Consider the following 12,691-nt stretch of genomic DNA (forward strand, 5'->3'; position numbering starts at 1 on the left):
TTATTTTATACTCCCCCAGCATGCACCAGTGGCAAGGAAATTCCAACTGGCTGGTCACGGATCCAAATGAAACTTGCAGTGCCGCTCTAAGCTAAGACAAAGATCTCCTCACCAGTTGCAGTGACGGGAGCTGGCATCAGTGCACCATTCAGAGGTGTAAGAGCATTATCAAAGAGATTAAAAGGTGCCACCCACCAACCCAGTGCATTAGTATGTAGATGAATTTGACCTCAGCCAGCACTGCTCCAGCCATGCCCCCCCTGACATATATTCCAATTCTATTTAGATTCTAACCTCAGCTTGTTCATTTAAGCTTTGGAAATAAAAGCTGGAAGCTAATTGCTTTCTATTCAGAGCTGCACCAGATTTTGCACCATGCACTTTTAGTAAATAACCCCCATGGCTTTGGCCCCATAGCCTTCAGTGGGAGTGCATGAAAAATGCAAGAAAATGCAGACGCACAAATGTAGACCAATACTTTGTGACAATGGCTTGTAAACATACTGAGGATCAGGAAAGTTGGAGTGAAAACCAAATATTCCCAGAAAAGCTCTGTCTGTAAACAAGGACTATAAACAGTTACCTCCCCTGCCACCCGAACTCCAGTAAAGAGAAATCATTCCCTGAAATCATCTGGGAAACCAAAAATTGCAGGAAAGTCTCCCCTGTCTCCTGCAGTGCTCAGTGGTTCCTGCCACTGCTTCCTTTTACAGGAAACAATAGTGACTTGGAGGTCAACAGGAGGAACCACTGAGAGTTGAGGGGTATCAAAGAGATTGACATTCCCTAAAGCATCAGTTTCCTAGAATACTTTGGGTGACAATTCTTCCTCACTGTAGCAGCTTATGGCAGTTTAAACATCAAAAAAGGTAAGCATTTTTTACATTCCCAAAAGCATCAGTTCCCAGCATACTTTGGGTGATAATTCTTCTTTACTGTAGCAGTATATGGCAGTTTAAATAGTAAGAACGGTAAGCATTTATATTGATTAGCCATAACATTAAGATTATTGACAGTTAAAAGTGAATACCATTGATTATCTTGTTACATTGGTGTCTGAAAGTTGGTGGGATATACAGTGAGGAACAAAAGTATTTCAACACCCTGCGATTTTGCAAGTTCTCCCACTTAGAAATCATGGAGGGGTCTGAAATTCACATTGTAGGTACATTCCCACTCTGAGAAACAGAATAAAAAAAAAAATTCAGGAAATCACATTGTATGATTTTTAAAGAATGTATTTGTCTTGCACCGCTGAACATAAATATTTGAACACCTGAGAAAATCAGTGTTAATATTTGGTAGAGAAGCCTTTGTTTGCAATTACAGAGGTCAAACGTTTCCTGTAGTTCTTGACCAGGTTTGCACACACTGCAACAGGAAATTGTGGCCCACTCCTCCACACAGATCTCCTCTAGATCTGTCAGGTTTCGGGGCTGTCGCTGAGCAACACGGAGTTTCAGCTCCCTCCAAAGATGTTCTATTGGATTTAGGTCTGGAGACTGGCTAGGCCACTCCAGAACCTTGATATGCTTCTTACGGAGCCACTCCTTGGTTATCCTGGTTGTGTGCTTCGGGTCATTGTCATGTTGGAAGACCCAGCCACAACCCATCTTCAATGCTCTGACTGAGGGAAGGAGGTTGTTGCTCAAAATCTCACAATAAATGGTCCCATTCATCCTCTCCTTAATACAGTGCAGTCGTCCTGTCCCCTTCGCAGAAAAGCACCCCAAAGCATGATGTTACCACCCCAATGCTTCACAGTAGGGATGGTGTTCTTGGGATGCAACTCATCCTTCTTTTTCCTCCAAACACGACGAGTGAAGTTTAGACCAAAAAGTTCTACATTGGTCTCATCTGACCACATGACTTTCTCCCATGCCTCCTCTGGATCATCCAGATGGTCATTGGCAAATTTCAGACGGGCCTGGACATGTGATGACTTGAGCAGGGGAATGCATGATTTGAAACCATGACATCGAAGTGTTCTACCGACAGTGACCTTTGAAACTGTGGTCCCAGTTCTCTTCATGTCATTGACCAGCTCCTCCCTTGTAGTTCTGGGCTGATTCCTCACCTTCCTTATAATCAGTGATACCCAACGAGGTGAGATCTTGCATGGAGCCCCAGTCCGAGGGAGACTGACAGTCATCTTTAGCCTCTTCCATTTTCTACCAATTGCTCCAATAGTTGATCTATTTTCATCAAGCTGCTTGGCAATTGCCCCGTAGCCCTTTCCAGCCTTGTGGAGGTCCACAATTTTGTCTCTGGTGTCTTTTGACAGCTCTTTGGTCTTGCCCATGGTAGTAGTTGGCGTCTGACTGGCTGTGGGGTGGACAGGTGTCTTTAAAGAGCTCAGACAGGTGCTACTAAGTTAGATTAATGAGTGGAGTAGAGGTGGACTTTTTAAAGGCACAGTAACAGGTCTTTGAGAGCCAGAATTCTTGCTGTTTCTTAGGTGTTCAAATACTTATGTTCAGCAGTGCAAGACAAATAAATTCTTTAAAAATCATACAATGTGATTTCCTGAATTTTTTTTTAAATTCTGTCTCTCAGAGTGGGAATGCACATACAATGTGAATTTCAGACCCATGTTGAAAGCAGAAAAATAGGCATCACAGTTTGTTGTGCATAGGGCTGCATAGCCTTAGACCAGTCAGTGAGCCCATGCTGACCCACGTTCAAAGCCAAAAGTGCCTACAATGGGCACATGAGCTTCAGAATTTGACCACAGAGCAATGAAAGAAGGTGGCCTGGTCTGATGAATCATGTTTCTTTTATATCATGTAGATAGCTGGGTACACATGCATCCATTACTTGAGGAAGAGGTGGCAACAGGATGCAGTATGGGAAGAAGGCAAGCCGGCAGAAGCAGTGTGATGCTTAGGGCAACATTCTAATGGAAAACCTTGGGTCATTTATGTGAATGTTACTTTGAAAAGTACCATCTACCAAAACATTGTTGCTGACCAGGTATACCTCCTGTATGGAAACTGTATTCCCTTATGGCAGTGGCATCTTTCAGCAGGATAAAGCTCCCTGCCACACTGCACAAATGGTTCAAGAATGGTTTGAGGAACACAACAATGAGTTTGAGGTGTCCAATGGTCCCCAAATTCTCCAGCCTCTCAATCTATCACGTGGAATGTGCTGGAAAAACAAGTCCGATCCATGCAGTCCTTACTTTGCAACTTGCAGGACCTAAAGGATTTGTTACTGATGGCTTGATGCCAGATACCATAGCATACTGGCAGAGGTCTAGCGGCATCCATGCTGCGATGGGTCAGGGCTGGTTTGGCAGGAAATGGGGCTGTTTTGGTGGCAAAAGTAGGACCTACTCAATATTAGGTTAGTCATCATAATGTTATGGCTGATTGGTGTACATTCTTTTTCTACAGACTCAACTTTTCAGGAGAAATTCAGGCTCACTTTAAGAAAGTTTCATGTATCCAGCCGAACACATTTAAATGCCAAGGATAGCGCAGAGTTACTCAGAATCAGGCACAGCTTGCTGCTGACACACAGTGATAAAGGACTAGCACACACCAACCTACACTACAACCTACAAACACGCACAATAAGAACTGTCTAGGCTTGCAACTCAACTCAATATGACCTCTGCAAACAAAAGTATAACACACCAAGAGGTAGTGTTTTTGGTTTGTTTTTATTATGGCTTATTGCTAAGATTAATACATATTTATTTAGTTATGTGTGCTTTTTACTGCTTTAAATTATGAAGTTGCATTATTCAGAAATACAGAGCTATTATGTAACATTGAAAACACAACCTCAAGCAGTGATTTTTCACCATACAGGAATCGGTTTTCTTGCTGGGGTTTTATAATGCAAAGTAGCCAGGTTTTTTAGTGATGCATACTTACAGTAGAAAGACATGCACTCAAGGATGGAGAACGGTACTGTTTATTGGCAATTGTAAGCCTTTCCTTAACCACTTCCCATCTGGCCCATATACATAAACGGCAGGACGGGAGCAGTGCAGGAGCAGGTTGCCATTCATAAACGGCGCCCGCATTTACAGCCTGTGCGCGTTCCCTGGGAGCGCGCGGCACCGCGATCCAGTACCCGCTGTGTCCTCTGGAACACCAATTACTGTACGGGACCTCTGTGCGAGGTCCTGATCATGTGATCACTGATTCGCTAATCAGTGATCACATGAATAGTAGCAAACAAGATGTCACTTCCTTACATCATTGCTTACTACTTGTGAAATCTGTGAATGATCACAGAGGTCACATGGTACAAGGCTATTCACAACAGCTTTGTACCATGTGACAAGCTGTGACCAGTGGTGTATTTAGGTTTTGTGCTGCCCTAGGCAACAAAAGAACTGGACGCCCCCCTCCCCCCGAGCCAGCATCTGACACCCACCCGACCCGTTGCCGCGCCCACCCCTGCTATAGAGAGAGAGACTGATCTTCACAGCTCCGGACATTTCATTGCCCTCCCCTCTCTACATTGCAAATGTCAGGAAGTACCAATTTTTGGATGCATGCCCCCCCCCCCAAAAAAAAAATAAATAAATTGCACTTGGCCTTGTTCCCTACCCAGCACACAGTCTACTCTCTCTCTCACAACTCAACATTCTGTGAGAGGGAAAGTGAGCTGACTGCATATGCTCAGCTACTCATCTCTGTGCCCTTCCAATTCCATCCTGCAGATCCCCAGCAGCACCACCTCCAGCCAGCATCATCTCCCTCCCCTTCCCCTGGCAGGGCTCCCTCTCTCCTCCACAGACATCAACCGTCCCTCTGCTCCATTCTCCCCGAATCCCCATACAGACAATGGGCAGAGTCGAGGTAAGGCAGCACTCACAGATCAGAGGAGGCTCCTCCTCTCTTCCGACTCGTGTGTGCCCTGCAGATCCGGCTACTCAGTGATCCCAATTCCTGTGGGTGTGGCCAGATAAAAGAGAGGAGAAGAGGGGTTAGCTAATGCTAACGTCAAACGGGCAGAGCGAGTCAAGCTGGGCTAAGCAGCCCACACATCGCGGCACAGCATCTGCAAGTGATTCGGCCTGGGGAGTAGGACACTGGACACCTTCTCCACCCATCCTCCAGCAGGCTATCAAGGATCGGATCTATTCCCATGCAGGTGGCGGAGACATGCAAGCCTAGATAACGGCTCTTGCGCATCACTGCTGACAAGTGGGGAGGTGCCGCCCCCCTGAAAAATGCCACCCTAGGCAAATGCCTTGTTTGCCTCGCGACAAATACTCCCCTGGCTGTGACCAATGACAGCTCTCAAAGTATTTCTCAATGCAGTCAGAGAGGAGAAATTATTGCTTTTACATCAGTGTAAAAAAAAAAAAATCTTCATCACCCTCCACAAGTAGTACAGTGTCACTATGGTCAGAAGTCAATGAGAGGAATGCAATAAAGCTGCTGTGCCACTTTATTCCCTCTCGTTAATGTATTGTGCTAAATTCATAAAGCATTTTCAACAATATTGGTTCTGACAGCAACTCGTGCACAAAATTCTAGTTCTACAATGTGACACTTTTACATTGTGGCGCAATGCCTGCACCAAATTCAAAATGAAATATAATACAGGCAGTGAAGTTAATGAAGACCAACTCTGTTTTGGTATACAGAGAAACTAGCACAGACAGATTTTACAAAAGTGTCTCACGCGTGTTTTAAAACTGGTGCAGCATAAACCTATTTCAAGTACAAGTTCTAGACAGGTCCATGAATTTGGCACATTCTGCGCCACTTTTAGAACCCATCAGAGACACTTTTGCAATATCAGCCTGTGCCAGTCCTTATGAAGTCCAGGGAATATTTTTTCTGCCTACCAATGTCCACTCATACCTGAAACCTATACGGACCAATCTCTAAGAAACAGTTTGTCTTCCAAAACAGTTTGTCTTGCAAATGTATTTTGCCATAAAAATTCCTCATGTATCACAGATAATGTGAAAATATTAAATATAGTGCAAATTGTAATTTATTTAAACTCACAACATTATATGATTGTTGGGGGTCTCACACTTACCCGGACAGAACACCAAGAACTAAGTTGAGCACGAAGAAAGATCCTATGATAATGAGAGGGATAAAATACAGCCAGTTCCATGTGGCTCCTAAGGCATCATTGGTCTACAAAGAGAAAAAAAAGAAACCTAATATAAATAAAATTAACATTTCTATTAGTGAATGTAGTTAGATTCTAAGTTAGACCACCTTATATTTTTGTTGCAAAAAAAAAAAAAAGATAATTGAAGCAAAGCTGAATTTTAAAAGTAAAATATTAATACTTACCAGTGCTTGTCAGCATCCAACACTCCCAGGTGCAGGAAAGAAAAAGAGACTGATATCTGACACAACCAGAAGTGTCAGATGCGAAGATTCTATCAGCGAGTGTAGTTATACAAGTGAAGATACCATGTCAACAGAACAGATGGGTTTTTAAAATTGGTTAATGTTGCTTTTTTGTATTTTTTTTAAATAACAGGATCACTTTAAAAAAAAACAATTTCAGGCAACACTTAAAAGTGTTCCATGAGGTATTGGAGCTATAGAGTGAACACATCAACAATGTTAATATCACAAACTTTCCTGGGTTTACCTCACTTGTGTAATTCCCTTCAGAATATGAGCACATGCCTCTAAACAGACGCAGTAGGAGGGTAGTGGGAGCATGTTTTGTTAAGCCAGTGCTTTTAACTTCCTCCCTCCCTCTCTGATTTTCTGCATCACCAATAACATTCAAGCTTCCATGGGAGGTTTGAATCTGATCGTATGCTGTGAGAAACATCCTAGCACTGCATTTTTTTACAACATGCTTTGCACTTACTGGGCACGTTATTAGGTACACCTGTTCAATTGCATGGTAACACAAATTGCTAATGAGCCAACCACATGGCAGAAACTCAATGCATTTAGGCATGTAGACATGGTGGAGATGACTTGCTCAAGTTCAAACCGATTATCTGAATGGGGAAGAAAGGGGATTCAAGTGACTTTGAACGAGGCATGGTTGTTGGTGCCAGACAGGCTGGTCTGATTATTTAAAAAAACTGCTGATCTCCTGGGATTTTCACACACAACTATCTCTAGGGTTTACAGAGAATGGTCCAAAAAAGAGAAAATATCCAGTGAGCGGCAGTTGTGTGGAGGAAAATGCCTTGTTGATGTCAGAGGAGAATGGGCAGTCTGGTTGCTGTGACATTCAGAATTAGGGTATTAGAATTTGGCATAAACAACATGAAAAGCATGGATCCATCCTGCCTTGTATCAACGGTTCAGGCTGGTGGGGTTGGAATAATGATGTGGGGGATATTTTCTTGGCACTAGCAAGGTGTAACTAATAAAGTGGCCGGTGAGTGTATATGTGTGAGATAGTAATGACTATGTTCCAAATGGAGCAAATTGACCTGGCCAACAGTCTGCCCATGGCCCACAAACACAATTCCTTAACAACCTATATAAGAGGCTAGTTTTACATGACACAACTTTAATCTCTTCTATCATACAATAAAATCTTCCCTTGTTCATTAGTTCTACAGACTGGCAAGTGATATTGTGCTTAGGAAAATGAATGTAGTCGGAAGCCTTTATTCCATTCTTTTGGATATGTCCATGGCATCTCTTCTCAGAGGGGGGCATGGATGTTGGAGTGTGCTGTGTGCAGAGTGCCGAGTTCAGGGGTGTGCTGTGTACAGAGTGCAGGGTTGAGGGGTGGGCTTGGTACAGAGTGCAAGGTTGAGGGGTGCTCTTCGTACAGGGTGCAAGGTTGAGGGGTGCGCTGTGTACAGAGTGCAGGTTTGAGGGGTGGTCTGGGTACAGAGTGCAGGGTTGAGGGGGTGGCTGGGTACAGAGTGCAAGGTTGGGGTGGGCTGGGTACAGAGTGCAGGGTTGAGGGGCACTCTTCGTACAGGGTGCAAGGTTAAGGGGTGCTCTGTGTACAGAGTGCAGGTTTGAGGGGTGGTCTGGGTACAGAGTGCAGGGTTGAGGGGGTGGCTGGGTACAGAGTGCAAGGTTGGGGTAGGTTGGGTACAGAGTGCAGGGTTGAGCTTTGTATTACATACAGAGTGCAGGGTTGAGGGGCACGCTGGGTACACAGTGCAGGGTTAAGGGGTGCACTGTGTACTTCCAAGACCCCCCAATGCAAAGTTTTCCCCCAGATTCCAGTATAGAGCTCATTCCCCTTTCCATTAAAGAGCTCTCGTCCTGTCCCAAATCCTCTCCCACCAGCCTAGAAAGCATCAGAGAGAGGGGCTGTTGCATAAGAGCTGCAACAACTTACAGTAGGAGAGTGCAAGCTGCTGGTGGGCTTCAGGCGGAGCTTCTGCTGTAAGAATAACAGTGGCTGTGTAGATTCTCTGCCCCCTCCCTCCTCTGCTCTAATATGAAGATGTGCAGGGAGGGTTCTGTGGGGCCACCGGGAGAGGAGCACTGTCACTTGCCAATACAGAAGTAGGACTTCTGTATTGACAAGTGACAGTAGTGAGCAACGAGCAAGTGACCAGTGCTGGAGGTGGTGGAATGGAGTTTTGCCAAGTTCCGGATGAAATAAAGCTCTGAGTATACCTAAAGCTGAAAGGTATATGACAAATGGCTCATGTAATCAAACTAGGACAGTTTCTAACTTGCAGATGAGAATAGACTCTTGATTCTATAAATTATTTCATTTATTTTTAATACAAAGCAATATCAATTTTGCCGAGATGAAAAATAATAAAAAAAATTTAATTTTGACTCGTCCACTTGCATGTAAAAAAAACAAAGCTTAAAAAATGGCATTAACAAACAAATGTTTGAAAATGGCGTGACATTAACATGTCTTTATAATAGCATGCTGAGCCTTGCTGATTCGAGCAACATAAAGTTCACAGTAACTATTAATGAATGAATACAGGCCCACTGGCTGGGCCATACAATATGAAAGCAGAGGAGATGATGGCATAGCCCGGGCACTGTGCCCTTATACTCCTCCTCCTCTTCTCTAAGTGCTGACACAGAACACATAGCCCCTAATAGCAAGCAGCATGGGAGCACAGCTGCTCAGGGCTTAGCTGACACTCACAGATCTTTGCCAACAAACATTCACAGGCCAATTACATTAATTAACAAGGGAAGGAAAAGGGGAGTGAAGATCAGGGCGGGTTTGGAGATAATGTGCAATGAACGAGGACAACCAAGAAAAAGCTCTCTCTATGAGTCAGATTCATGCTGTGTGATGTGGCACCAGCAGACACCGACTACACAGCATCTAAGAAGAAAAATATGTTTAATCAATATAACGGTGAACAGATCAAAGAACAACTTGCAATATTCATAGCAGCCAATCAGAACCTACCCTGCGCTAGCTTCAGTGAAGTTATTTCTGACTGGTGGTTATCGGTTACTGCACATTACTCATAGTTACCTACATAGTTACATATTTGGTCTATCTAGTTCAACCTTTGTGTATCTTCCTTCATGGCCACATGTTGTTGATCGGATAATCCCTAAATCAACTCCTTTCGAAGTTAAGAATTCCCATAGTCCTGTATATTATGTGAATTGAAGATAATATCTGAACGTTTTTGGATTTATTGTAGTGTTAATCCTATAACCCTGAAAGGGTGGAGCCAAGCATGACCTTTATAGAAAAAGTCAAGATTTGCAAATAACATCAGCAACCTACAGCTCTGTATTTGATGACTGTTTTCGTGAAGCTGACCTTTACTTATGCAGTCTGAAATGCTCACAGTTGTGACAGAACGACTGTGCTTTTCTACAACTGCCCTTTAATGAATTCCCCGAATCCCTCTGAGCACTGCCCACTTAAACAAATACTTCCTTCCTTCCTTCCTTCTCCTCCTCCTGCCTCCCGCAACCCTGCTGGGTCTTCCTCCCAGTGCCAATGCCTGCAGCAGCCCTATTCATTCCTATAGGTACACCATACTATGCTTACCTATAGGTATGAATAAGGTTGTGCTGAAAAATAAGGTAGAGATACTTTTGCAGGATAGGAAAGACTATATGGAGGAAGTATTTATCTGAGTAGGTAGCACTCAGGACAGGAATGAGAACTGAATAAAAACAATTGTAAATAGGTGCAGTTGGCCTTTGAATCACTTGGCTAACAGAGTGATGAGAGTTCACCTTTCATATTTCAAGTGGTACTCCAAGAGATCACATGACCTATCCCCTTATTTATTTTAGTACAATATGTAACTACCCAGATATGGTCACAGATCTTATCTCTATACAAACAATCATCTTTAGATTTACCAACAGCCAAATAGAGAATACAAAATGAATGAAGTGTTTAGATGATCTCTCACATGACTTGATAGTTCTCAAAGTAATTACATGGAGATCATACATTAAAATGTGTATGACTAGCTTGTAGGCAGGTGCAGTCTGCTTTCTCCATTGCAGGTGGCACTCAACCTAAGTGGTACTGCAGCTGGGGAGGAAGTCAGGAGAAACTTGGTTCCTCTATGGCACGGGCGTCAAACTGGCGGCCCTCCAGCTCTTGCCAAATTACAAGTCTCATGAGGCATTGCAAGATTGACAGTTACAAGCATGACTCCCAAAGGCAGAGGCATGATGTGACTTGTAGTTTCTCAACAGCTGGAGAGCCACCAGTTTGACACCCCTGCTCTAAGGTTTCCTAGTCTCCTTCCTAGTATCCTGAAGCAGCCTTCCGATTGGCAGCCATCTTGGGTCAACAGAACCTTTTTAGGTCCCTGCCCCTGGTTTTGGCGTTCATTCTGCAAAGTTTATAGTGCAGGGAAAGAGCACTCATCTGTCAAAGAAAGTGATTAGCAGCAGGGAGAGGTTGCAGATGAGCAGGGACAGGTGAGGGACACGCCAACCTACAATCCTCCCCATTGGCTGCATTCTGCTCTCTGAGACAGATGCTGTCAGTACATCAGAACCTGCTGCATTCTCAAGTTGTATAAAACTTTGAGTGTTACCCAGTGTGGTGCTTTCCTGCTGGGTCATTTGTTAAGTTGGAACTGTCTCTTAATGCAAGTTTATGGCTGTCTGTAACTGGACTGTGTGTTTACTGCTGCTGCACCATGCTACATTTCCACACAAGCTTCAGGCTGTCTATCTAAAAGGTCCTTTCACACGAGTATTCTGGTCAGATTCATCTATCAGTTTTTCATGCGGACCTGAGTGGAAGCTCAATGTCAGTCTATGGGCAGGCAGATGTAAACAGATGTGTGTCCATTTATATCCAATTACCTCCAAACCCATCTAGGTCTCAAAAAAGCTGAGGGTTTATGTCCTTTTTTTTGGTTGTTCTGCCCTAAACCTGATGGATTGATGGTAATCGTACTGTATGTAGACGAATGCTCATCTGTTTACATCCATGTACCTATAGACCTACCATGGGGCCACTTACTTCTGCATCTTGTGATGGAGGCAAAAACTGAACAGACATGGATGTCACAAAAGTAACATCCCTTCCATTTTGCCACAAATCAGCAAGGAATATGTTCACCAATGCTCTACTGATCAGAACAGATCCTAATAGGGGAATACATGGACAACACAAAATTCCAATTTAATCAAATGATGCATACAATAATCAAATTCTTCCCCCTAACATAAAGGCTCAGTACAGGGTGTGAAGGTATAGTGCTATGGTGCTTTTTCTAGAATACATCATGGGTGTTTTGTGTAATTCTGTGTATATTTGGTGAAATTAGTACAGAAAAACAATTTTCTATAAATTTCTTGTCCCTGTCTTCTCAGGTAACAAACAGGGTGCAACAGACCAGCCAAGACAGAGTGAGATTTTCATAGAAAGCCCTGGGGAATCTTAGTCAGCAATGTTTTCTTTCACATTGGGGTTGGCTGCCATGTGAGGAGAATTTGAAAGAGATGGTGAGCTGTCTATGGCGGAGACCTCAGCACCATAAGTAAGGTACAGAACAATATAAACGTTTTGGTATATGGTAATATAATAATGATATAATAACACAGTGACTTCAGCACCATAAGTAATACACTAAACAGCATAAACCTTTTGGTATATGGTAGTTTAATAATGCAGTGTTATAACATGGAGACCTCAGAACCATAAGTAATAAAGCAAACAACATAAACCTTTTGGTATATGGTAATGTAATAACTGTTTAATAGCACAATGACCTCAGCACCATATGCAATGCACAAAACAACATAAACCCTTTGACATGTTGTAATGTAATAATGGTAGAATAACACAGAGACCTCAGCATCATAAGTAATGAACCAAACAACATAAACCCTTTGGTATATAGTAATGTGATAACACCATGTAATAACATGGAGACCTCAGTACCCTAAGTAATGCACAAAACAATGTAAACCCTTTGGTATATGGTATGTAATAACACAGACCTCAGCCCCATAAGAAAAGCACAAGACAACACAAATCCTTTGGTTAATGGTCATGAAATAACATGATGTAAAGGCCACCATACTAAATCATTGGTTCTCAAACTTTCTGTGCAGTACCCTCTCCAACCTTGCTTGTTTCCAAGGCCAGGCCCCATTACCAGTGAAAAAGATTGATGCATACCATACGTGTAAACAGACTATATCTTTCATATTAATAATTTTGTATTACAGTTTGCAATACACAATTTACACTTAATATACTTTATTAATTGATTAATACGAAATTGGGTTTGGTGAACAGTTGCAAGTTTTTTGTTATATCAAGTCCCATTGCATTA

General features: G+C 43.0%; 1 protein-coding gene across 8 annotated transcripts in view; it reads right to left on the bottom strand.

Moving 5' to 3' along the window:
* The window catches only part of CACNA1E (calcium voltage-gated channel subunit alpha1 E), a 1,021,369-nt gene that overhangs the window by 156,590 nt on the left and 852,088 nt on the right, over window positions 1-12,691 (bottom strand). For all 8 annotated transcript variants that reach the window (XM_089671475.1, XM_089671472.1, XM_089671471.1 and 5 more), the window contains one exon: window positions 6,019-6,122. In XM_089671475.1, coding sequence (XP_089527601.1) covers window positions 6,019-6,122 — 104 coding nt within the window. The remainder of the gene's footprint in view (window positions 1-6,018; window positions 6,123-12,691) is intronic.

The sequence above is a fragment of the Staurois parvus genome, unplaced genomic scaffold, assembly GCF_062004578.1.
Source record: "Staurois parvus isolate SC_StPar_1 unplaced genomic scaffold, SC_StPar_1.0 ptg000106l, whole genome shotgun sequence".
Taxonomy (NCBI): domain Eukaryota; kingdom Metazoa; phylum Chordata; class Amphibia; order Anura; family Ranidae; genus Staurois; species Staurois parvus.